General features: G+C 41.7%; 2 protein-coding genes across 4 annotated transcripts in view; one reads left to right on the plus strand and one right to left on the minus strand.

Annotated features, from left to right (window-relative positions):
- Positions 1 to 12,590, plus strand: part of ift80 (intraflagellar transport 80 homolog (Chlamydomonas)) — a 35,020-nt gene extending 22,430 nt beyond the window's left edge. For all 3 annotated transcript variants that reach the window (XM_026318088.2, XM_026318080.2, XM_026318071.2), the window contains exons 9-20: positions 2,258 to 2,437; positions 4,774 to 4,892; positions 5,230 to 5,304; positions 5,839 to 6,002; positions 6,092 to 6,156; positions 7,059 to 7,194; positions 7,304 to 7,451; positions 8,487 to 8,658; positions 10,737 to 10,826; positions 10,897 to 11,069; positions 11,244 to 11,367; positions 11,899 to 12,590. In XM_026318088.2, the coding sequence (XP_026173873.1) occupies positions 2,258 to 2,437; positions 4,774 to 4,892; positions 5,230 to 5,304; positions 5,839 to 6,002; positions 6,092 to 6,156; positions 7,059 to 7,194; positions 7,304 to 7,451; positions 8,487 to 8,658; positions 10,737 to 10,826; positions 10,897 to 11,069; positions 11,244 to 11,367; positions 11,899 to 12,009 (1,557 nt within the window). In that variant the 3' untranslated portion in view covers positions 12,010 to 12,590. The remainder of the gene's footprint in view (positions 1 to 2,257; positions 2,438 to 4,773; positions 4,893 to 5,229; positions 5,305 to 5,838; positions 6,003 to 6,091; positions 6,157 to 7,058; positions 7,195 to 7,303; positions 7,452 to 8,486; positions 8,659 to 10,736; positions 10,827 to 10,896; positions 11,070 to 11,243; positions 11,368 to 11,898) is intronic.
- Positions 12,591 to 16,003: 3,413 nt separating this feature from the next.
- On the minus strand, positions 16,004 to 16,663 carry c15h3orf80 (chromosome 15 C3orf80 homolog). The gene has a single exon (XM_026299338.1). The coding sequence runs from the start codon at positions 16,661 to 16,663 to the stop codon at positions 16,004 to 16,006; it is 660 nt and encodes a 219-aa protein (XP_026155123.1).
- Between the last annotated feature and the right edge of the window lie 6,770 nt (positions 16,664 to 23,433).

The following is a 23,433-nucleotide window of genomic DNA, read 5'->3' on the forward strand; positions in this document are numbered from 1 at the left end:
CTGACAAGCTTCACCTCTTTTACACACATATGCACACTTTCAAAACAGACATTGGACACTTGCAAGAGGGAAATATGAAATTACTTTTCACCCTTTATACACCCTTTATACCCTTTATATTTTCTTCTTGTGTCCTTACCCTCTCTTATCCTTACCCTCTCACTCTAATTATACTTTCTTTATCTATACTTTTACTTACACACACGTACAAACTATGTACATACAGCTTCATGCACATGTATTGCGCATATACTTAAACAACCCCCCCTTCCTGCACACACACACACAAACACACCCTCACTTACTGGCTTGCCGGCTGGCTGAAGTAGGAGTCAAATGACTCAATGTGTTAAAAGCATTAGGTAAGCATGGATCCAGCAGTGCTCCTCTGGTCGATATCATATGTCCTGCTTCATTACAGTCTGGTGTATACATTCGGCTGCATCTCTGACCCTTCATCACTCCCTCCCTCCTGCCCCAGGGTGCATGAACACAGAGCGCAGAGTGGGTCATCTCAAGATGTTAGCTGAAGAATAGAGGGGACCTCTCATTACTGACTCTGCTTGGATGTAGAGCTCATACAGGCACATCTCCACTCAGGTTTGGAAAAGAGGAGGAACTTCTATTTATAAATACTACGTTTATATAGAGAGGCTAACTCCTGTGGAGATAGACCTATTTATAAATAGTTCAAATTGAAGTTGCAGGAATCAAAGATAAAATACGGGGAAAAGAAGTTAAATAACAGTTAATTTAACTTCAACAAACTGTTCCTTGTTCCCATGGCTGTGCTGGTGGTTGTTTTTTTTTTCTTGCAACTATTTTGAGTCCTGATATGAGAGAGAGAGAGATCAAAGCAGCAGGCCTCTAACCTGTAGCCTGCTGACCAGTACCTCTAGCCCTGTCAAATGCAATAGAGAGGAAATAACGCCACACCTCACATCCCGCAGCTGCATGTGTATGACGCAGCCAACACACTGAGGCCTTTTCACCAAACTTCACCGCAGCACTTGGGCTGCTGCACCACACTTGTCTCTCCATTGCAGGCAGGCAGCGCTAGCCTAACATTAGCAGTTTTCTCCCTCCATAAGCATTTTACAGTGTGAATGCATGTATTTGTGTGGAGGTTCACAGCTGAGAAATCCCTAGCTGAATTCAGATCAGTCTGCTGCTTGCACCCAATGGCAAGAGGGGGGTCAGGGAGAAGACTGGGAACCATGGGGATGGTTGATGCTGGTGGTGGAAGGGGGTACTCTGTGGAAAAAATGTCAGAAGCAGTTTTAACAGAAACACACCAGGTGTGCACCACAGGCAACAACAAAGAGGTTTTTGCTGAGATAAAAACTCAGTGTACCTTGCTCTGCTAATCCAGCTGCTGCCTGGCCTTATGAGTGATCATCCTGGAAAATAACAAATTGGAAAACCTTTATCTGCTGGTGGCTCCAGACTGTCTCAACTGATTCATTTTGAATCACAGCACAAGAATGGCTTTTTCGTTGTGATACTCCACAGAAGACTTGAGGGACTAGAATGTGGAAAGACAATAGCAGGAGAAACAAAAAGTACTGGAAACAGACAGAAGAAAATAAAGGCACTACATAGAGAAAAGTGGGAATACCTGTGGGAAGTAGGGCTCATATCTCTCAACTGTGTCTTTTGCCATCACTGACTGTCGGAGCCAGTGCAGTGTCTAGCTGACGCAGCACAACAGACAAGGAAAAAATCTTTTTCTAGTGTGTCTTTGGCTCTCTGTATTTCTCCCACTCTTTTTTAGGCTTTACCCCTTTTAATCCTTTTCTTATAAAAGGGAAGGAAACGTCTAGAGAGCTTTTGTCTTCAGTATGGTGGGGTCATATATAATCCCAAACCCATTTTCCTGGCCATACCCCCTACCTCCTGTGCATGGAATAGATGAGGATAGCAGAGTGCATGTTTACAAGTGTGAGTGCTGGACTTGGCAGGGCCACTCTTACAGTTCTCACAGTTCTTCACAGCTCAAAGACTGATTGACTAGGCCCTGTCGTCCTAGCTGAGTTTACATTATGTGCACACACACACACACACATATATATATACATATATACATATATATATATATACTCAATCACACACTCTCACCCACTCTTCTTTTCTAAACTTCTCACTGTTTCTAGTACCTAAACTGCCCCCAGGTAATTGTTTAAAATTGATAAGTATCTGTAGCCATTAACCGTATTTTTCTTTTGCTCTCCCATCTCTCTCTCTTCCCTCCATTCAGTGGTCTTACGCGTTGGAGAAACCCAACACAGGCAGTGTGTTCAGCTTGGCCTGGTCTGCGGACGGCACCCAGCTGGCTGGTGCCTGCGGAAATGGGCACGTAATCTTTGCCCATGTGGTGGAACAGCACTGGGAGTGGAAGAACTTTGTGATTACTCTGACCAAGAGGAGAACCATGCAGGTAGGAAGACAGTCCATGTTTAATTGTCCTTTCTTTCTTTTCAAGTGTCTTTCACTTTTCCTTTTTTTTTTTTTTTTTAAATAAAAGAAGTGAATTTAAGAGTGGGGCCGCATGGTGGCTGAGTGGTCAGCACTGTTCAATCTCACAGCGAAAAGGTCGTGGGTTCGCAACATGGCCTTTCTGTGTGGAGTTTGCATGTTCTCCCTGTGCTTGCATGGGTTTACTCCAGGTTAATCCAGTTTCCTCCCACAGTCCAAAAACATGCATTTTAAGTTGATTTGTGACTCTAAATTGCCCATAGGAGTGAGTGTGAGTTTGTGAGGTTGTTTGTCTTAGTGTGTCTATATATGGCCCTGCGATGGACTGGTGACCTGTCCAGGGTGTACCCCTGCCTTCCACCCGAAAGAGAGCTGGAATAGGCTCCAGCAGATCCCCGTGATCCTGGTTAAGGAATAAGTGGGTATAGAAAATGGATGGAATTAAACAGTGGTATAATACAAAAAAGTGACTGAAACTGAAATATAAGAATCTATATTCATACACCCACTATATACCCCTATACCCATTTGGTATGTTGAAATGATGTCCTTTTAGAAGTCTTTGTAAATTTAATAAAACTAGAACATTGAAATCTTTTAATTATCGAAGTATTTAGACTTTAAATTAGAAGCCCCCCTGCAAGTTTTCTCTGGTACAAGCACCTGGATTTAGGCAGTTTATCTCATTCTTCCTGGCAGAAGCTGTGTCAGATTAAATGGAAGCATCTGTGAGCTGCCATCTTCAGGTTTCTTCACAGATGTTTTGCAAGTTCCAGTCTCAGCTCATACACAGTCAGAGACTTGTCTTGGCTGCATGCTTGAGGTCACTGTCGTGCTCAGGTCGTAAACACTCTGGAGCAGGTTCCTTCCATGACCTCTGTGTTTGGCTGCATTCATCCTTCCGTTAGTTCTGACCAGTCTCTTACACTGTCATAAGGAAGCAACCCAGAGCATGATGCTGCCACCACCATGCTTCACTAGAACGATGGTATTAGTTGATAAACAGAGCTTGGTGTTCATCATGCGAAGTGCTTGGAGATGTGCCCAAAGAGTTTTTAATTTTATCATTAACAAAATGCACCTGAACACAATTTGAAGTGCCACAGAAGAGTCTGAATGCTTTTATAAATGAGAGATTTCAGTTATTGATTATTAATACATTTGCAAAGCATTATACAAACATGTTTCAATTTCTATTTCTATACATCTGTTTAAAATTAAATCTACAAAGTGTACACAAAGTGAAGGGGTCTGAGTATTTCCTGAAGTGACTATAAGTCAGCATAACAAGTCAACTGAAAAGTACTGCAGTGCCATAGGCACACTGTAAAGAGTGAATATGTTATGTGGAGAACCAGGCGTTGGCTAGTTGTAGCCATATATTATAGTAGGACCCTCGTAGTGTGCCAATCTGCAGCCCTGCAGTGACAATGACCAGCCTGTCTAGCTGCTTCCCTCCCTTTACTGTTCTCCACTGTTTAAACCAATGCTAACCACAAAGTTACACACCCAAATGTACATATGCACACACTATACTTTCAGACAGGGATACATATGCAGACCTAGATCTTGAATCAAGAAACAAGATCATGCACATGTATGTGTGCTAACACACGTGCACTAATTTGACATAGACATATTTCCCAACTTCGGTCTGTGTAAAGCAAACAAAAGTCAGGTCATCAGCTGTTTATTTTCAGCTTTGCAGGCGCTTTTCACCCCCCCCCCCCCTTTCCCCCGCTCAGTCCTTTTTAAAAGTGCACATCTGCCAGTGGTTTGTGAATCCGCCAGCTAAATTTACCACCTTGCGGTCAAATGTTTTTTATTCCTGGTTGTGTTGCATGTAAATCTGGCATGCTGGAGGGAGCAAAGGAGGAAGATTTGTAAAGCTGTAAAAATAACTCCACCTTTCACCTGGTGCTGGAAGAGGCCTTTTCATTCATTCACATAGGGAACTGGAGGGAAGTATTTATCTATGTAGATGAAAAAAATGAGTACCAACCACTACTCAACAGTAAAAACTGCTTTCTCTGGCCACAGTTGCCATACGTATATTTGGATATACTATAGACAGTTTCCTGTGTATATTAATAAATACACTCCACTGTGTACGTGACTATGTTCCAGCCTCTGTTAGTAAAACCAGTCTCTCTCCTTTGTTGTCTCCATATTTAAATGCAAAGCGTTTGCTCGATAGTATAAAGTTTATCACTGTTTTTTTCCAGGAACTGTATTCACCCTGACTCTTTATCTTTACTTAACTCTTCTTTTTTCTCTCCTCCACCTTTTGTTCTTCAGGTAAGGAATGTGGTGAATGATGCAGTGGACGTATTGGAGTTCAGAGATCGAGTCATCAAAGCCTCTCTGGCATATGGTCACCTAGTCGTCGCCACTTCCCTCCAGTGCTATGTGTACAAGTTAGTAGCCCAGTCATCGTTTGCTTGTCTCCTCATGTCCTCTCATCTCCTATTGCCAGATAACTTCTAAGTGTGTGTTAAAATATGATAGGTGTCATTTTTAATTATACACATTCAGGACATGGCAAGAGCAGAGACCTTCTTTTAACTCTTTATCCTTTTGTTCTTGGTGTTTTTTCCTGTGGTTGTGTTAACTGCACCTAATGCCAGCTGTAATGCTTTGTTAAGAGAGCCACTGCACCAACATTAAATCCCTTGTGTGTCCAACATTCTTGGTCAGTAAAGCCAAATCTGATTCACAAATTTTGCTTTGGATGTTTGTGTTTATTTGTGGCAGCTCAAGAAATTGGAATACTCCCCTCATCTTTGACCTGAAGGAGGGAACAGTCAGCCTCATCCTTCAAGCAGAGAAGTGAGTCTCTCTGTCCCAGGAACAGTGCAGCCAGAGAGAGAACAGGCTGTTGGATCATCTATCAGCTCCACTAATGCCTCATTACTCTGCACTGACCACTCATCAAGCATCCAGCCAACACACATGCACACAGGCACTACACTCTAGCTTAGGTGGGCTAAGCTAGAGCGTCATACAATAAGGCTGAGAGTGAAACCACTAGGGGAAATTAGATTAATATGGAGTAGCTCTTGTGCAATACTCCAGTGCAGAGTCCCTGACACTCAGCATAGAGCTAAACAGATTACTGGCCAAATTCAATGAGTCTTGCTGAGTAAGTTAATACTGTATTAATGTACAGTGCATGTTGAAATGACCTGCTTTTGTGAGTTCATTAAATGGTATCATCTGTTAATTCTTTTTCTTTTGAAACATTTCATCTAACTCACCTCCCTACTTGCTCCCCTTCTTCTGCTCCCGTGCTACCCCACTCACCTTTACAACACTTACCTCCATTCTCATTCTCTTCACCTTCTTCTTGTCTCTCCCACCCAGACATTTTCTGCTAGTGGATGGAGCAGGGCTGTACACCTACTCCTATGAAGGTCGACTGATATCCTCCCCCAAGTTCCCTGGTATGAGAGCCGACATCCTAAACGCCCAAGTTGTCTCATTTAGTACTGACACCATTGCCATCCGAGACAAGGCTGATGAAAAAGGTGAGGGAACCGCTGTCATTACTACTAAAATTGTATTTTTAGGGTGGACTGTGCTTTTTGTATAATCACTTTTCCCTTTTTCTCACCAGCCATCCTTCTCTTTGACACCCTGACCGGGAAAGCTCTTCGTGATGGGAAACCTTTGATTCACAAGGTGGGTAATCCTTTGGCTTTATAGAGTACTGAAGTTTCTGGTTCTTGACGGGTGAGTCACAGCTAACTAATCTTTGTAACTAAAGGATTGTTTTCTATGCCTTCAATTAGATTATTTTTGGAATTATTTGTGTAGTATACAAAATGTTGAACAGAATTTCAAATGTCCATCTGCAATTTCCAGATCACATTTGTGAGATTTATCGAAATAGTTTTGCTACAGTATACATCCAAACAGAGGTACTGCAGTACTTGAGCTATCTGAACCCAACCTGCACTATAAGGTCGATGCTGCTCCTTATTTTCCATGTCTGCATAAACTGATTGGCGTGGATGCTGACTTTTTCCCTGCAACCTTTAAGCTTTAGCCAAAAGTTGTGGCTATTTGTTATCCCAATGATTCCACAGGCTAAGTTTCATCTAAACAGACTTTGTAGAAGGGCACAATCTGAATCTGCTGAAAATATATAGAATAGGGAGAGACAATGAAGACACAGGAAGAGAATGGGGGAAGGGAGTTGGAGTCAAAATAAGAGGGAAGGAGACAAAAAGAAGGAAAGAATTAGAAGAGAAGGAAAAGAAGTGGAGGTAGCAGTAGTTACTGTTTGTCAGCATGGCTTTGTCTGCCAGTACTCCACAGCTCCAGGACTCTGCACCAAAGCCAGCTGGCTGTGGCCAAAAACACACTCATGGGTTCACACACAGACACACACACATACATATACCCATTCAGTGTCCCTCTATCACTCTCTCTCTCATACAGACACATTTGGCAGAAAGGCTGTTAGGTTACAGTGCAAACCACTCTCCCCCTTTTCCTGTCTTTTCCTAATCTTTTGTCTTTCTTCCATTATTCACTCTTACCTTTGTTCTTTTGGGGGGGTGTGTGTGTTTTTAATGTAGTTGGAGGTTTTGGAGATCGCTCTGGACCAGTGTGGCCCACCCAATGAAAGGAAGATTGCTCTGATAGACAAGAACCGTGACCTTTATCTGACCTCTGTGCGTCATCTTGGTCGAGAACCCAAAATCTGCAAAATTGGTGAGACGGAGATGGGAACTCACTTCAGCAGCAATGTAATGACTCTCTGTTTTAAACACAAGTGTAGCTTGGATGAATGAGGTGCTTGTTTCTGCATTCTGTCCTGTAGGTAGCATGGTTCACAGTATGGCATGGAATGATGCTGCTAACATCCTGTGTGGAATCCAAGACAACCAGTTCACAGTGTGGTACTACCCAAGTGCTGTCTTCACTGACAAGGAACTGCTGCCAAAAACACTGTACATAAAGGATGGCAGGTATTCACATTCCTCTGCTCTCCAGCATTTTAGCATAATGGAAGGACTCAGCTATGTTTTAAAAAAACTGTCCAGAATTACAAGTTGTTATCTCTCATCAAAGAGAAGTAGCAGGAAAAGATGTAAAATAAGCACTAAAAGATGGATGGACTGTTTCTTTGCATCTTCCAGCTTTTTCCCGAAGGTGCAACACATAAGTGCTGTAGAAAGCTTCCTGTCCAAATGTCCACAGCTCTAGCCAACACAGGAGGTGCTAAGGTGGAGCGCCTGATCCTGTCTATACTCTGGACTCTGGGCCACTTTTAGTCTTTACTAGACTGCCTGCATACTTTTGTTTTTGTTTACTGTCACTTTATTGTAAATTTCTTTTTTGTCTCTTTAGATCCTACTGTTCATTTTTACACTTGCACACTTCCGATGTTTACTCAGTTGTACGTTCTGTAAGCTTACAAGCTCAATTTGTGCATCTATTTTTCTTTTAACACTTTGGTGCTTCAGATATCATCATCGGGAATTTCCACACCAGAAAGCAAGTTGCAAGTGTTAATATATAAACAAATACCAATGTGCCTTGCATTTTAGGGTATGTGTGCTAGAATGTAGGTAAGACAGAGTTCAATGTGAGTTACAAAAACAGCACTGACAGTATGCTATTTAATCAATTCAGCCAAATTACATATGTGGTGTGTTCTCACAAATTGCTCTTTGTAGTAAATCTGGGACACACATATGCAAACTGTCAAAAGCTGCAGGGTCAATTAAATAATTGTTGTGTTCTTAATTAGCACAATCCATCATCTTTTACATGTTAACATATTAAATACATTTTTATTTAGCTGTAACACATTGCATTGCCCCGTAGATGTAACTGAGCACACATATGTTCATATGTTTTTCTTCATGCCCCCTGTCAATATTTGCAGTGAAACTGTTCCTTGCTGTTTTTTTTCTGTGACAAAGAAACTCTGAGGATGTGGTTATAGGTATTTGCTCTGACTTGCATGTGCATGTACGTGTGTATTTGTCTCTTTCAAGTGAGTTCAGCCATGCACCCCACATTCTGAGCTATGTTGGCACCAAAGTGACACTACGCCAAGGGGACGGTTCACTGGTGTACAGCAGTGTACCTCCTTACCCAGCCCTCCTGCATGAATACAGCACCTCTGCACGCTGGGAGGATGCCCTGCGCCTGTGCCGCTTTGCCAAGGTAACAAATATTTATTATGTTCACTTACTGTTCTTGGGAAGAAACTCTCAATTTGAAGTTATTTATACCTGCTATGACATCATCCCTAAATCAGATTTTTAGTGTTTATGTATCCATTAAAAGTATTTCTTTACATGTTAGATGCCCAAGCAAAACCACAGTGTGCATTAGTTCTTAGCATTAATTACTATGTTTTTTTCTCTTTTTCCTCTGTACATATATTATACACACACACACTCTAATTTACCTCTGATTTACCCAGAAGTCTGGGGCAGTGGCATAGTCTAGGTTCTTGTGTTGTGTGTCACATACACATGCATGGCAAGTCAGAATCTGAAATGAGAAGGTAGTAGACAGGTTTATGAGACCAGACCAGCAGGCTTCAATTAGCCTTCAATTAGCCTGGTGACACCATTTACCGGATTTAGCCCCCCCCTAGACCTCACTCATAAATACACACACCACTATATGTGTGTGTGTGTGTGTGTGTGTGTGTGTGTGTGTGTGTAAACTCTTCACACACACATACGCACACTGAACGCAGTGTGAGACTGTGTCTTTACTTGGGCAGTGATGCAATAACCACAACTCTGGAGAAATGGACGCTAGTAGCAAGAGGAGGGTGGGACAAAGGGATGGAGAGAGAGGCACTGGTTTTAAGAGCTTTTTCCTCAACCCCACCCCCTCTACTTCTGGTAAGAGTTTGGTGGCAACGTGGCTTTTCCCAGAATCACAGTTGTTGTCCGCAGGCCCTGACCTGATAGGAGTTGGTACAGAGCCATGCACACAAACAGGCATACATTACATACAGTAGATGACATTTATAATCCATTTATGATAGAGGCACACCAAAGATTTGCCCTGAAAGTGCGATGGGTGGTGAAGTTTCTGTATCAAGTTTATGACCTAAGGCAGTGACTGTCAGTGTTTTTTGTTGTTTCCAGTAGTGGTTTCCGATTAGAGCTGTTTGTCTTAGCAATGGACATTGATTAAAGGCAGAATTACAGAGCGGTGACTCTAGTGTGAACTGTTGGCCAATTGGTGGTTAAGACTTCTTTTTTAATGAATGCAGCTGCACAGAATAAAGTGGTGACACATTTGTTTATATCCATAGATGTTGTGTACATCAAATGTTTATGTTTGTTTTTGTGTGTGTCGTGCATGTTTTCTTAATGACCTGGAGCGTGACTATAGAGAGGCCTGCCGAGAAATGAGCAGGGTGTAATAGTGACTGTAAAGACCCCACCATCTGCACCCTCCATCACACTTTGTTATATTCACAATCATTCCCAGCTATAATTAACTTTGTATTTTAAAAGGTAACAAATATTTCAAAGCCTGCAAAAAAAAAAAAAACTGTACTTTTTAGACACTATACACTAAAGTTACATGGTTACACAGAAGTAAAAGTTTTTTTTAAAAAATCTGACAATGCTGGTGCATTGTGCAAAGCCACCCATGTAGTGTATACACTGATACAACCTCCCAGTATTAGAGGCGTAACCTTTAATGTGACAATCTATCATCATGTATAACATACACACTGGAAATACAAAGCATACTGATAACATTGTTACTTTCAAAACAACAATGGCAGATGAATAGAGCAGAGATGTGCTTTTGTTGCTCTTGCACATTTACTTTATCTGACTGATTCTGACTCAAAAGTTGTTCTGCATAGTCTCCAACTTGATGATGATTGTCACAGATTCTGGTTTTTGCAAACAACTTGTTAGCTTGCCAGCTGCTGCCACACATCAACAAAATAATATCTGTCCCCCAAGCTGCCCCTTCCCTTTTACACAGAGGCCTAGGTGAAACAATTATGCCAGTTTTGCTACTTCTCACAGTGAAACAAAGGCAGGTCAACACTCACCCCCCTTGATATCTGTTTCTACAGCAATGGTCCCCCAACTTTTTCTGTGTGCATACTGTTAAGAAATAGTAAATGGCATATACACATGTAGAGAAATAAATATATGGTAAAAGTATATGAAAAAGATGTGAAGACAGTGAAAATTAATCTCCAAGTCATGTCATTTAAAGATGTTCACTGTCTCTGCGTCACATCTCTATAGGAACAATCTTTGTGGGCATGTCTTGCCGGTATGGCAATGGCAAACAGGGATCTGACCACAGCAGAGATGGCCTACGCAGCCATTGGAGAGGTAAGATCATGAAATAGTAGCAAAGAGATCTGGGCTATAAGATATCCCATTCATATTCTCTTTCTTTCAGTTACCTAGGGTGCAGTACATCAACTTTATAAAGGAGCAGCCATCTAAGGAGTCATCTTTGGCCCACATGCTGATGTTCAGTGGTCAGGTCCAGGAGGCTGAGGCCACTCTGTTACAAGCTGGTCTCATCTACCAGGCCATACAAGTCAACATTGACCTTTTCAACTGGGAGAGGTACAGCTCAGTGTTTGTTTGTATCTTCATACAGAAACACAGCAAAAGTTAGATGGATGTTATACGTCATTTGCGAGCATGCTTTTTGGTATCTTATTTTCAGGAAAGTAGCTTTGAAAGAGAGTTACATTGAAGCATATTTGTTGTGTCTACATTTTGTCATCTGGTGTCCAGGGCTCTGGAGCTGGCAGTCAAACACAAGACCCACGTTGACACCGTGCTGGCCTATAGAGGGAAGTTCCTACAGAAATTTGGAAGGAAAGAGACCAATAAGAGGTTCCTGCAATATGCTGAAGGGGTTAGTTAGAGCAGACTATATGCTGATTTGGGTGGCGATCACACTGGATGCGTTTTTTTTAGTTATGAGTTATCAGTTTAACCCAGAAGAGCCCATGGTAACACAGGTTTCACAAACCCTTTAAAAGTATTGGAAAGTTTCTTATACTGCTTTACCTTATCTTACCTCATGGGATCCCTAAGTGACATCTACTCAAAATCTCCATGTCATGGGGGCCTTGTCACTGTTGTCCCATCCAGAATTTAAAAAAAAATAAATAAATAAAAGAAGGAAAGACTAGAGGATGTTGTTGCTGTTCACCACCAGAGCTCTTTAATCTCACAAATTGCTTCAAGAAGTGTTAGTGGCAAAAATGCCGCAGTGTTACCAGAATCATGCCAGACCTTTTCAGGCTTCCAAGTGTGATCCGCACCTTACAATGTAATTCAACTAATTTAGTTTTTCATTATCCATACTTTACTGATGAAAGCAAAATACAATATCTTTCTATATCTAATCTCATTTCATTTCATCTTTCTGTCTCTCTGCCAGGTTGTGGTGGACTGGGAGAAAATCCAGGCAAAAATAGAGATGGAATTGTCTAAAGAGAGAGAGAAAGCTGCTAATGCCTCTGTGAGGAGTAGCGTGGCCTTACGGCGTTAATGTTCAGGGGACCTTTCTCTACAACAGCTTTGCAGAAATTGTGTTTCTGACGTTTGGTGAATATTAGGGGGGGCTTGGATCAGCTTCAGAGTAATACAAAAATTCTGTACTTGAGGTACACTGTACAAGAAAGCACATTAACTTTTAACTAAAAACAAAAGGGGACATTTGGAGATGTGAAGATCAGTAGCCCACAAAAAATATGACACTTGACATTGGCTTACACTACAATCTTTGTAGCAGATGCTATGTAATATAAATCATTTGTCCAACCCTGTAGATTGCATCCTGTTACGGTGGCTGGATGATTTGACTTCTGATAAGTCTCTGCATTTCTCACATTTATGGCCTTTCTATGACACAAGTAATTTGCAGTCATTTTAGTGTTTCAGGAGTTGTCTCTTTCCATTCGCCAATATTAATTTGGCATGTTCAGTCATGAACAAATATATGTCTGTTTTTTGTAAATGACATTTGACATTGTATTTTTCTATAGATAGTTTTTAATTTATATGCTCAACACTTTGCCATGAGTAAACACAAAAAAATAATAAAACAGATGTGAATATATTTAGTGAAAATGCCCTCTTTGTCAAATGGCTTGTTGCACATACACCCAGAATGTATTTCTGACTACATGTGTGTTTTAAAGGGTAATATTTCTTTAGTATGTGCTTATTCTTGTATTTACTTTTCTGCTGAGGTGTGAAAGTGACCGCTTGCCATGCAGCTCCACCCCCTGGCTGGCAGAAGGCCAGTACATCAGTGGACCATTATTGTCTACCCATCTTCTCTAGTGGCCCAGGAAGGATGAATGAGGGAGATCTGTCTCAGGGGTCACGGCTAGACTGGATCGCGTTGATGTGGGCATACATGGTAGAAAGTAATCCACATAATCCCAGAAACTGAGTGGCCACAGCTGCTGAAACGTCAGAGACAACGGTAGATGCAGTAAAAGATATCAATGGCTTCATTCTCTCTTGCTGTTGCTTTTGTTCTCACAATCCTGCACCTTTATCGGCTTCCACCCTAAGCCTCTCTCCGACTCACTGCCTTTCTCTTGTGCTACTCTCTCCATCCGCTTTCTTTCTAAGCCTACTCACTGTGTGATGAAACACCGTCATCCAAACCAAACACTGTTTATCTATGAAAAGAGTCCGGTTTCACATGCATTACTGCTGTGACTGGCCACACACATGGTGAATACACACTCTACCCAATCTTATTTATGTGACTACAGTTTTTTAGCGTATCAGCAATGAAAAGTTTGACAGTTAATTTATTAAACTTACATTTTGTAGTTTTATCTACATTTAACACTAGACATTTTGAGCCCTATCAGTAGATTGATAGTACAGACGTCACATTTAGACTGTGAGTCTTAAGACTTTTGGTTGGTCCTTAACCTCAGAAATGCGTTTCTAATAGACTATGAAGGATTTCAATCTTTTTAAAACTGAAAAAGACCAAATCGATCAACTTTACTTTCATTAAACCACAGAACTCTATACCCATATTCACTGACTAGCAAGTCTCATTTATTCAATTGATAGCCAAACAGGGAGGCTCCCCCAAAAATACACTTCCTGGATTATATGTAGAATTTATGAGGATAATGTTCATTGATTTGACCTTTAAATCAAGTCTCTTCTACAGTCCAGTGAGCAATAGAAAAACTGGATCATCGACTGAGATCCTAATGATGCTTATATCCATTTTACATCTGTTAGTACTCGGTGTATATCCCTATGTTTAACCATATGCATGTCTGCTTTTTACTCTGTCTGTACAGATGTATATGCACATACAGTATATGTTTTAGATTTGTAATATATGCCCTCAGCTTTAAGTTATCAGATTGTTTAATACTGTAGATGACTATAGATGATTATGCCTTCTGCTACCAAACTCAATAGTACAGTGTAGATGTGGGAGCTAGTTTACAATGAGTATGAAGGAAAGAATGAAATGCACCATAGCGTACACACCTCTCACAGTTAAAGTAGCTGTCATACATGGCTTCATGCACCTTACAGCTATGTGCTTCAGTTCATCTAACCATCAGTGGTTATTGTTTTTTTTTTTGTTTTTTTTTTAGCATGGATTTAATGCTTTTAAGTGCAAACTTCCCCACCCACAAATTTCCCTCTGGAAAGGAAAGCCATCAGTGTTGACTACTGCCTCTGCCATCATGGTCTGCCAGTATTGGATTCCACAAGCCACCACAATCACATTCAGACTTTTAGTGTCAGAAGCATTAGAAGAACTCAGGGTCTCTAATTGTAAAGTGTAGTTTTGCGGATACAGAGAGTTCAGCAGCAACATCTTCTGTATTTTAACGAGTATCCATTGGTCTTTGTGATGGAGCCTTTCAGATGAATTGGTGTAGTTGATCTAAAAGCTGAGGGTCACTTGGTGCTTTACACCCGCTTATGCACTATCAAAGAGGCAATAAACCTGCACATTTAGAAACTAACAACACTGTCCAGTAAAGGACAATTCAGTAATTCACATTGTTTCGAAGAATGAGTGAAGAGTTGAAATCAGTAGATCAATGAGTCATGATAATAATTACAGCTGCAGGTCACCATTCGTTTGTGAGATTGTGTGTGTATTTTATTTGTCTTCGTCTCTGTCTGGGTGCTGTCTAATGACAAATGAGCCTTTTCTTTTAGCATAATGCAACATTTTAATGGAGAGTTAATATCAAATACACCTATAGCTTTAATCCAGGTCAACAGGCCATTGGACCTAAAGTAATGAGATGTGCTTTTTGTCCATTTGGTTTCTGGTTTGAAGCAGCAAAAAAAAAGACACTTCTTGTCTTATTAGTCACTATTGCAAATTAGCTGTGGGCAGTTATATGCTTATGATCAACAGCGTGTCCTCAGTCTGCATCTTGAGACCACTCTGCTAGAACAAAGGCTGCCTCTCGCCTCTCTTGCCCCTTCCTCGTTCGATGTCCCTTTTGTCTTTTCCTTTTGCTTGGTCTGAGCTGTGCAGCATTAGTTCTGCTTGGGGCAGCAGTTGTGATCTGGTGTGACGTGCTATCGTCAAAATACAACTATGTTTCTTGGCAGCTCACAACATATCAGTATGCCAGCTGTAATCTCTGCCATTGCATTTTTTTTTTTTTTTCTTGAATTGAGAACCTGGGAGACACTGATCCATGTAGCCTCAGGCAGCAAAGCTCCCAGGATCAGAGAATTTAAAAAAGAAATAAGTAAACTACACTTCTCTGACTTGGCTTCAGTTTTTTTTTTTTTTTTTTTTCTCAGTAGACATATCAGACATGGCTCAGATCACTGATAAAATGCTCATCTGTCAGCCCCCAGTGAACTCTTGTGTGTGTGTCTATGTGTGTGTGTATGTTCCAAGGAATATTGCCTTCATGCTGTTAAGCTAAAAATGAACTGGCTGATAAGAAAGAAACACTGATATTCATCCCTTCACTCTGATATTCATCCCTTCACTCCTACTTTCATGTTACTGAGAGAGAGAGAAAAAAATCTGAATATTCTTCCTTTTGGATGCAAATTTAATAAAATAAATAAATAAATAAAATAAATAGTAGAATGGTAGAATAGTCTTTTGGCTCCGGCAGAATATTTAGCATTAAGAATAAGAAAGGAGGAGAATTTGACACAAGAAAAACTGTTTCACGGTGCCACTTAAAATTGAGGTGCTGAAGTAAAACTTAATGCGATTGTACCAGAGCCTAGTTTGCTGTCCCTGGCACAAAGAGCGTCAATTTCAGCCGCCTTCGCTTACTTCATAATCTCCTTTACTTAACCCAAGCGCTCATTTGCATACAAAAGGCCAGTAATCCCCTACAGTCTTACAAAACACGTACATTTTCTCAGCCTCCTCCTTTATTTTTAACATTCAGGATTATTAATTGCACTTGAGTTTATATCTCTGCCAGATAATTACCCTGATAATAATAAAATAACACTACTATAGCTTATTGTCTCTGCCCAATCTCTGCTCTCCCTCAGACAGAGTTCCGAGATGTCCTTGGGCTGTGTTGCGGTCCTGATACCTGCAGGACATCCCGCCTCTGGTCCCCACTTCTCGGTCCCGCCGCTCTCACTCTCCCCTGACCGCCCGTCTCGTTTTCCGCCAGCAAGTTATCATCGGACCGGTCCCTGTGCATCTCCTGCATGCTCTCCTCATACGTGGGCAAATATTTGACCTCGTCGTAGGCTGGCAGGTTCGGAGAGGTGAAGTCCCCTAGGTTGTACTCGGGGTACCGGTCCAGCAGGGAGTCCTGTGACGCCGACGCGTGCCCGTGAAAGAGGGAGGGCTCCTCGCTGCGGTCGTGGTGCTGGTGCCGGCGGGGCCGCGGGCAGATGACCCGCTGGATGAAGTAGCCCATGGCAAAGAGCAGTAACAGGATCAGGATGCCCGAAAGCTTCCGCGTAAACCAGCCAACGTTGTCGAAGAATATGTGGATGGGGAGCTTGCAGCAGCGCACCGCGGAGCTGGCACTGCCGTTCCCGGTGACGATGGGCGGGCAGCACTGCTGGCCATCGCCGCACTGGACCTCTCCGCAGCTCCGGAGGGCTTGACAAGCGGAGATCAGACAAGCCGACAAAAAGGTGCCAGTGGTCCCACGCGTTGTCCTGCCGCCGCCCGGCAGACGGGGCATCATTTCTGGATCTCCCTGGTTGGAGAGTGGCTTAATGCGCGTTACGTGTCCCGTGCGTGCGATGTTTTAATGTTAAAGTCCGTTAAGATGTTAGCCTACAGGTCTGCCTTTCTTTCCAGCTGTGCACTAATGATGTGCTCTCACAGCCACTGCAGCACCGAGCAGGACAGAAGGTACCCCCCCCCCCCCCCCCTGCACACACACGCACACGCACACGCACACATACACACACTACTGAGGACGACCTGTCTGCTGTCGTGTGGCCGATTGGAGCCGAGCTGTATCAGTGTCTGGAAGGAACATTGATAAGAATCACGAAAGATCCTGCATCATCAATGCGCCACAGCATATTTAGGGGTTTCCTATCATGCTCTTGTACCAGGAGACAACATGGTCCACATCATTTGACAGTCTATTGTCACATCCAGCCTTACCTGAAACTGCCCTGACCCCAACTGTCTCATATCAACAGCCCCCTCTCAGATAAGTGGAATCTTTCCTGCAGAGTCCCATGATTTATGTTTGGTAAGACTCAGAGAAGTCATGTACATGTAGGAGAAGGGGGGTGACAACTATTGATGGGTGACTGAGAAATCCATATCTTGTGGTCTGACAGCCTCTGAAACAAAAGTAGTCCTCTCTGCAGTGCTGGATGAAGTACTGAGATCATTTACTTAAGTAAAAGTAAGTAATACTGCAAAGTAGAACTACTTACAAGCATTATATTATTAACAAAATAAGGTACCAAAGGTAAAAGTACCCTACTCTTAAAGCAGGAAAAAAGTCCATGAAAGTGTTTAAAATGTATATAGTATAAATGTATTGTAATTCTTCTGGTAAGTAGTATTCTGCTGTTGTGGTTGGATGAGGTGGAGTTAATTGTAAGTATTTTCTGTAGTGTTTGGGAGTCACATGCCTCAAAAATACCTTATGTTTTTAAAATCCTCATATGTTTCCCATCCATCGTCTACACTGCTTTATTCCTGTCAAGTCGAGTTACAGTACAATATTTCCATCTGCACTACAGTGAGGGAGATGTATGTAGTAAGTCAAATGGATTTACTGTAGGCTACTGAGTAAAGTAGGAAAGTAGCTCGAATTTGTCAAGTTAGTTTTTCTAATCTACTCTCTTCCCAAGTCCCAAGACCCCTCTTCATGATCCATCACCCTCAGCAGGCTGAGCGACGCTTTAAACATGTACCCCCGGTGAATCCTGTATGAACACTGCCAGATGTAACCAATAAGGGTGAATGCCCCTGATATAAGATACCAAAAGAGCTACCCCTCTCATAAAAAATGAATACTTCTTGCAATATAGGTTGTAATGGGCCCCCCATTAGAAGAGTGTCCAGGTTCACATTAGTCCAGCATCACCCTGGAGAACCATGTGTCTGCACCACTTAAGACACTAAGAACATAACCATAAAACTAAATCTCCAGTTTACACAACAGCCTCCTTGCCCAATGTGTTAATTTACACTAAAGATGTCCCTTTGGATAACATCCAAGAATGACAGACGGCCCCAGTAAGCTGCTCTAAGAGTACTGAATATGAACTGATTAATTAACCCAGCCTGCATAAGTAATTGTATTACAATGAATGGGACTGTATAAATAATCACTTTTCAGAGCCTTATTCCTTAAGGCCCAGTGTCCTTATTGATTCTGAAAGGATTAGCACATCTTTTCCTTCGTGAGAAGGATTTCTGATATTATTACGGAACAGATAGGACTACAGCCTTTTATAGTGTTTTATATGAAGTGGATATCACTGAGGCGATACAGCCTCAACAGTCTTTTGTCAAGTCTTCATTGTGTAAATCATGTAGTGATTCCTTTTAAATTACTGGAACATTTTTCCCTCTCCTGTCTTCATGCCACTCTTTGTCACTAATAGCCAGTCTGTATCCCCCCCCCCCTTCAACAAGGCCTAATGCACATCACACCAAATGTAATTACTCTGGCATTATGACGTGAAATTCAGTAGAAAGGTAGCATCATGCAACCTAATTTATGCAGCATCGTATTTCTCTCTGTAATCTCCCTCGATTAGGGAAACGTGATCGCAGGGCACGCTTCTAACCAAATAAACAAATACACAGTCAATAGGCTGTGGTCCATGGCGCTGAGAGTGGAGTTCAAAACCCCTTTTCAGTCCATTGTTTCATGGGCTTTCCCAGCACTTCTGCTATTCTGCTACTCAGTGGGCACTTATTGAATGTGTAGGGAACGACTGCTATTTTCGATCACAGCTTTCACTCCACAGTCTATGGAAAGTGGAAAAGTGCTGGTATCTCTATAGTACAGAGGAAAACATGAGTCCATTTGGCTTTTTAATCACACCCGTGTAGGTATTTATAAAGATAAACAATGAGACTTTTCATGCTGAAGAAATAGAAAAGTTTAAATTAAAGTAAATAACATTCAATATCGATTTCCAAATAAAATTTTTCATACCTGGTCACCAGGATTCTATGATGAGTGTAATGAAAATTAATCCTTTATTTTACCACCCTTGATTGTCTTCTTTCTCTATTTGTTCACCTCAAGTCGGTGTCTTACCTGCTACATCCTGCCTCTTTTTCCCTCTTTCCCTAAAATACACCACAAAGTGCCGTCCTTCTGTGAGGAAGATTGATTGAATAAATTCTCGCTTTCTTCTCGCACTTTCTTGTTCTCCCTCCATCTTGGAGCAGCTTTTAGGAAACACATCAAACTAATTGGAGACCGACTACACCCAAAAGGCCAAAGAGAAGCGCAGGCGTTCTTTTCTGTTTCCAGCTGCTGTAGTCAAACCCACATGGTGACATATGTAGAGGCTTGATGTGCAGTGGCAGGAAACTAGGCACTTGTAGACAGATCTGGATTGAGAGAGAGGATTGAGATGAAACGCTCTGTGCACAAATCTGTTAACACCAGCACACAAAGACAACGTTGCTCACTTAACCCAATAATTTGAAGTTGCAGCCTCCTGTATAGCTAACAATTAAAGTGATAACCCACTGAATATACAGTGTCACTGTCATAAATGTGCTGTGCTGTATGCTTCCATTAATCTTGCACAAAGGTCTCTTGTGTTGTACTTAATAATTCAGCCTTATGGGGTGCATTAGCCCTGTGTAATGATGAATGGCAGCATTCATTTTCATGTGTCAGAGACGTTGATGTACGGACTGCTCAACAGCCAATGTCATGGTTATCACTTTTGCATTAATTATGAAACAAAGAAAGCTTTGTCCGGCCTTGGGCTTTGTTAATGGACCCTCTGATGGCTATGGGTTTCACTTTGTTTGAACCAGAGCAGAAGTCACAACCTCAGGATTACTGCTCTAAGACCAACGTCAGCGTCTGTAGAGTCTTTTACTCACTGTATTTAAAGCAACTATTCGATATTACACACTGGTACACCATACAGAATATAATCAGGCGTACAGTTTCGCAGCAGCGTTTTGAAGGATCTCTAGCTATGTAGGCATGTGGTGTAAGAATAGTTTAGTCTGGAATGCAGACTATTGAGGATGAGTGCTTGTTTAATCTGTGTGTAAATACTGTATCTGTGCACTTTTAGGTTCAGAACTGCAGGATGCTGTACGTGTGTGGGTGTCATCAGTGTCTGTGTATTCCCATCAGTTTGAAGTCTAATAAAACGCAGGGCCTGCAGTCAGTGTAGACTGTGTGAATCCAAAAAGTCCCACACCACAGCTATTTCACACCCACATACTTCCTCTAATCTTATCGCTGTGCTGGCTCAGAGGTCTTTAAGTGTACAGGATTGAGAGTTTGTGTGTGTGTATGTGTGTGTTGAGAGTACGGGGCAAGTATATTTATGTTTTAGTTCATTTGTGTGGGTGTTTTTGTAAAGTTTTTCCCCATTTATGCGTTACTGGACAAAATCTAGGAGAGAGTGAGCTGACAAATAGAAGTGAGGAGGGATGTCATGGGGCAGACTTCATTTTAAACACTGCACAGTAAAAAAAACAAAAACTCTGCTTTTCCTCAGCTGAACAAGCGTGTGGATGTGGTCACGTTTAACAAATCTCCCTGAAAGAAAGCGTGCCCCTGTTACCTTTATGTGGCTCGGAGATGAGTCAGAATCCAGGGTTCTTCAGGGGCAGATAGGGAAAAAAAAATGCCTCAACAGAAGCAAGAATGATGAAATCCCTTTTTTTTTTTTTTCGCTGGAGTCACTCTCAGTGCTCTTAATAAATCTGATGAGTTGGGAGGTTTGTGCTGAGGTGGGCTTTTTGTCTTTACTGTGACTAACCATATAAGGTTGCCCTCATGATGATCTTAGACCATAATTCACTGCTATCATTTAGACATTTTTGACGGGTAATAGCACTAAGTGATTTGACTCAGCATCGTTGCTTTCTGCTCAAATGGGAGCATCGAGTTGCCAGGAAAGATTTATGTCTGTGTCTATCAACCACCGTCTCTTTACCTTTTGGGAATAGTGCCATGGACATAACCACCCCAGGACACTACTCTGTGTGAGAAATTATGTATTAATTAGGTATTAATTTAGAAAGAGCATTTTACTCATCAAAAAGGGGGCAGGCGTTTTGCTGCTGCATTAGACCTCTAGAGCTGAGAGAGCAGAAGGGTGACTGTACATTCACTGTTACACTCTTTTCTCAGTGTTTAATCCTCTGCAATTTGCACAGATCTAATATACACAAACTTAACCTCAGGCAGACTTAATGAGGAAAGTTTTCATCAGAGGGAGGTGGGTGTGGAGCATTAGGGAACAGACAGAGCTTCTTTTTTTTTTTTTTTTTTTTTCTAGACTTCCAAAGGACAAGGGCAACCTCATTTTTTCCCATAAGATAACCCGTCTTACCAGCACCCAGCTGCAGATGACTCAGTTCCTGGGTCTCACATACACACATATACGTTCACACCAGACAGACACCTGGAGGTTAAACATAAGTTACGTTTTTTTCATAGATTTTCCCATTCCCACGCATTTTGAGTGGAGGTGGTGGTCAGGGGATTTTTGATCCCCTGCCTCCGCTTTACTGCGCTGATTCACTGTAAGATGTTGGGGTGGGGGGTGGAGGGGTTGGGAGGGATGTTAAGCGTGCATCTCAGAAAGTGACTACACTATTGTCTTCAGTTGCAATTGTCCTACCAGACGCCCACATCTACATCCCAGGACTGGTTCTTCTGTGACCTCTGAATGCACAAATATTCCTGAAGGCTCTGAAATGAAGAATCGACAGCACAGAGAGAAAGCGGGAAAGGTAAAACGAGGAAGAGGCCATGACACAACACGCATTATTCAGTAACACTGACGGACTTAGTAATAATATAGAGCAATAAGTGGAGGGTATGTATAAGTGATAGGAGGGTGTGAACTCATGTGAGGGGAGGAAGGAAGAGGAGAGTCAACCCTAAAACTCAAAACTCATCCAAGTTCCTCAGGGACTATAGAGACTTTAACCTCTCTTTTTTTTTCACCTTCCATCTGACCATCCAGTTTTGTGGATGTCCAGAGACAGGAAATCTGTTATTATCTGAAAATGCACAAAAAGCCGCCAGCTTTTCCCCTCTGGTAAACTGGGGAACAATGAAAGAGTCCCCAGACCTTCTTAGTAGGACTGTGTAGGTGTCAAATCCAAACACTAACAACATTAAGGACAGATGTGCCTAACATCTTGGAAAACACACCATTTGCAAGACGTTTTTACTACAAATTCTCTCTATCACTAAGAACCCATACCAAGATGTCGGCACATTAGCGCTTTAACCACTATATTGTGTATACAGTATGTGAGGCTTCTTTAACTATTGAGTCAAAAAATATTGCATATAAATTGCCCAATTAATGGGACGTTTGTATAAAATGGTGTATATAGGAATATATTTAAATTCTGATGTAAAACACTAGAAAAAGCAGATATAAAGAAAAAAGTGATACTATCAAAGAATGCTAAAAAAAATAAGATCTCACATTGAAGATAGTTTTAAAATATTGGGATCACGGAGGACACCTAGCACCATCGTCAAATCAAAGTTATTGTGATCGCCTTTATCACCAGATCGCTGACATTCCCATCAATCTCCCTGTCAGTTTAGGGCTAATTAGCAAATATTTGCATGCTAATCAGCATGATAGCTTTGTCAGGTTTAGCATATTAGCATGGCATAGGTTGCATAGATGCCAGGGGTGGATCTATAGGGGGGCTATCATCCTGACACATGTCTTTGGACTGTAGGAGGAGACCGGAGTACCTGGAGAAAACCCACGCAAGCACAGGGAGAACATACAAACTCCACACAGCAAGGCTCCTGCTGGGTTTCAAACCAGGAACCTTCTTGCTGTGAGGCAACAGTGCTAACCACTAACCCAACGTGCTGCCCTACAAATAAATATATTGTAAAAATACATTTGTTTGTTGTATCACACTCTTATGCCACCCTACCAAAACCTTTTGCCACAACGTAAAAATTTCTAGATCCACCAATGATGTGTGCTGACTCGTGGTGTTATTCTTTCAGCCCACATTAATCTGCACAATCCTTCACAATAATATCCCAAACATCATAAGTGTAAAGACTTTAAATTTCTGTCTTCCTAAAACTCATTCCCTGTGTTACCAGTTGAGATAAGGGGACGTTATGTCAAAGAGCTTTTTAGATGCAAGAGAAATCTCTGCTGTTGTTAAAGCGCATTTTGAGAAATGCAACAAAAACATCTGAGGGCAGGGCTCAGGTTTATTTGACATCTAAATCACAGCGCAGTGGAAATAGAGAACAAGTGTAAACTGTGT

Source organism: Mastacembelus armatus, chromosome 13, assembly GCF_900324485.2.
Source record: "Mastacembelus armatus chromosome 13, fMasArm1.2, whole genome shotgun sequence".
In the NCBI taxonomy this organism is placed as follows: Eukaryota; Metazoa; Chordata; class Actinopteri; order Synbranchiformes; family Mastacembelidae; genus Mastacembelus; species Mastacembelus armatus.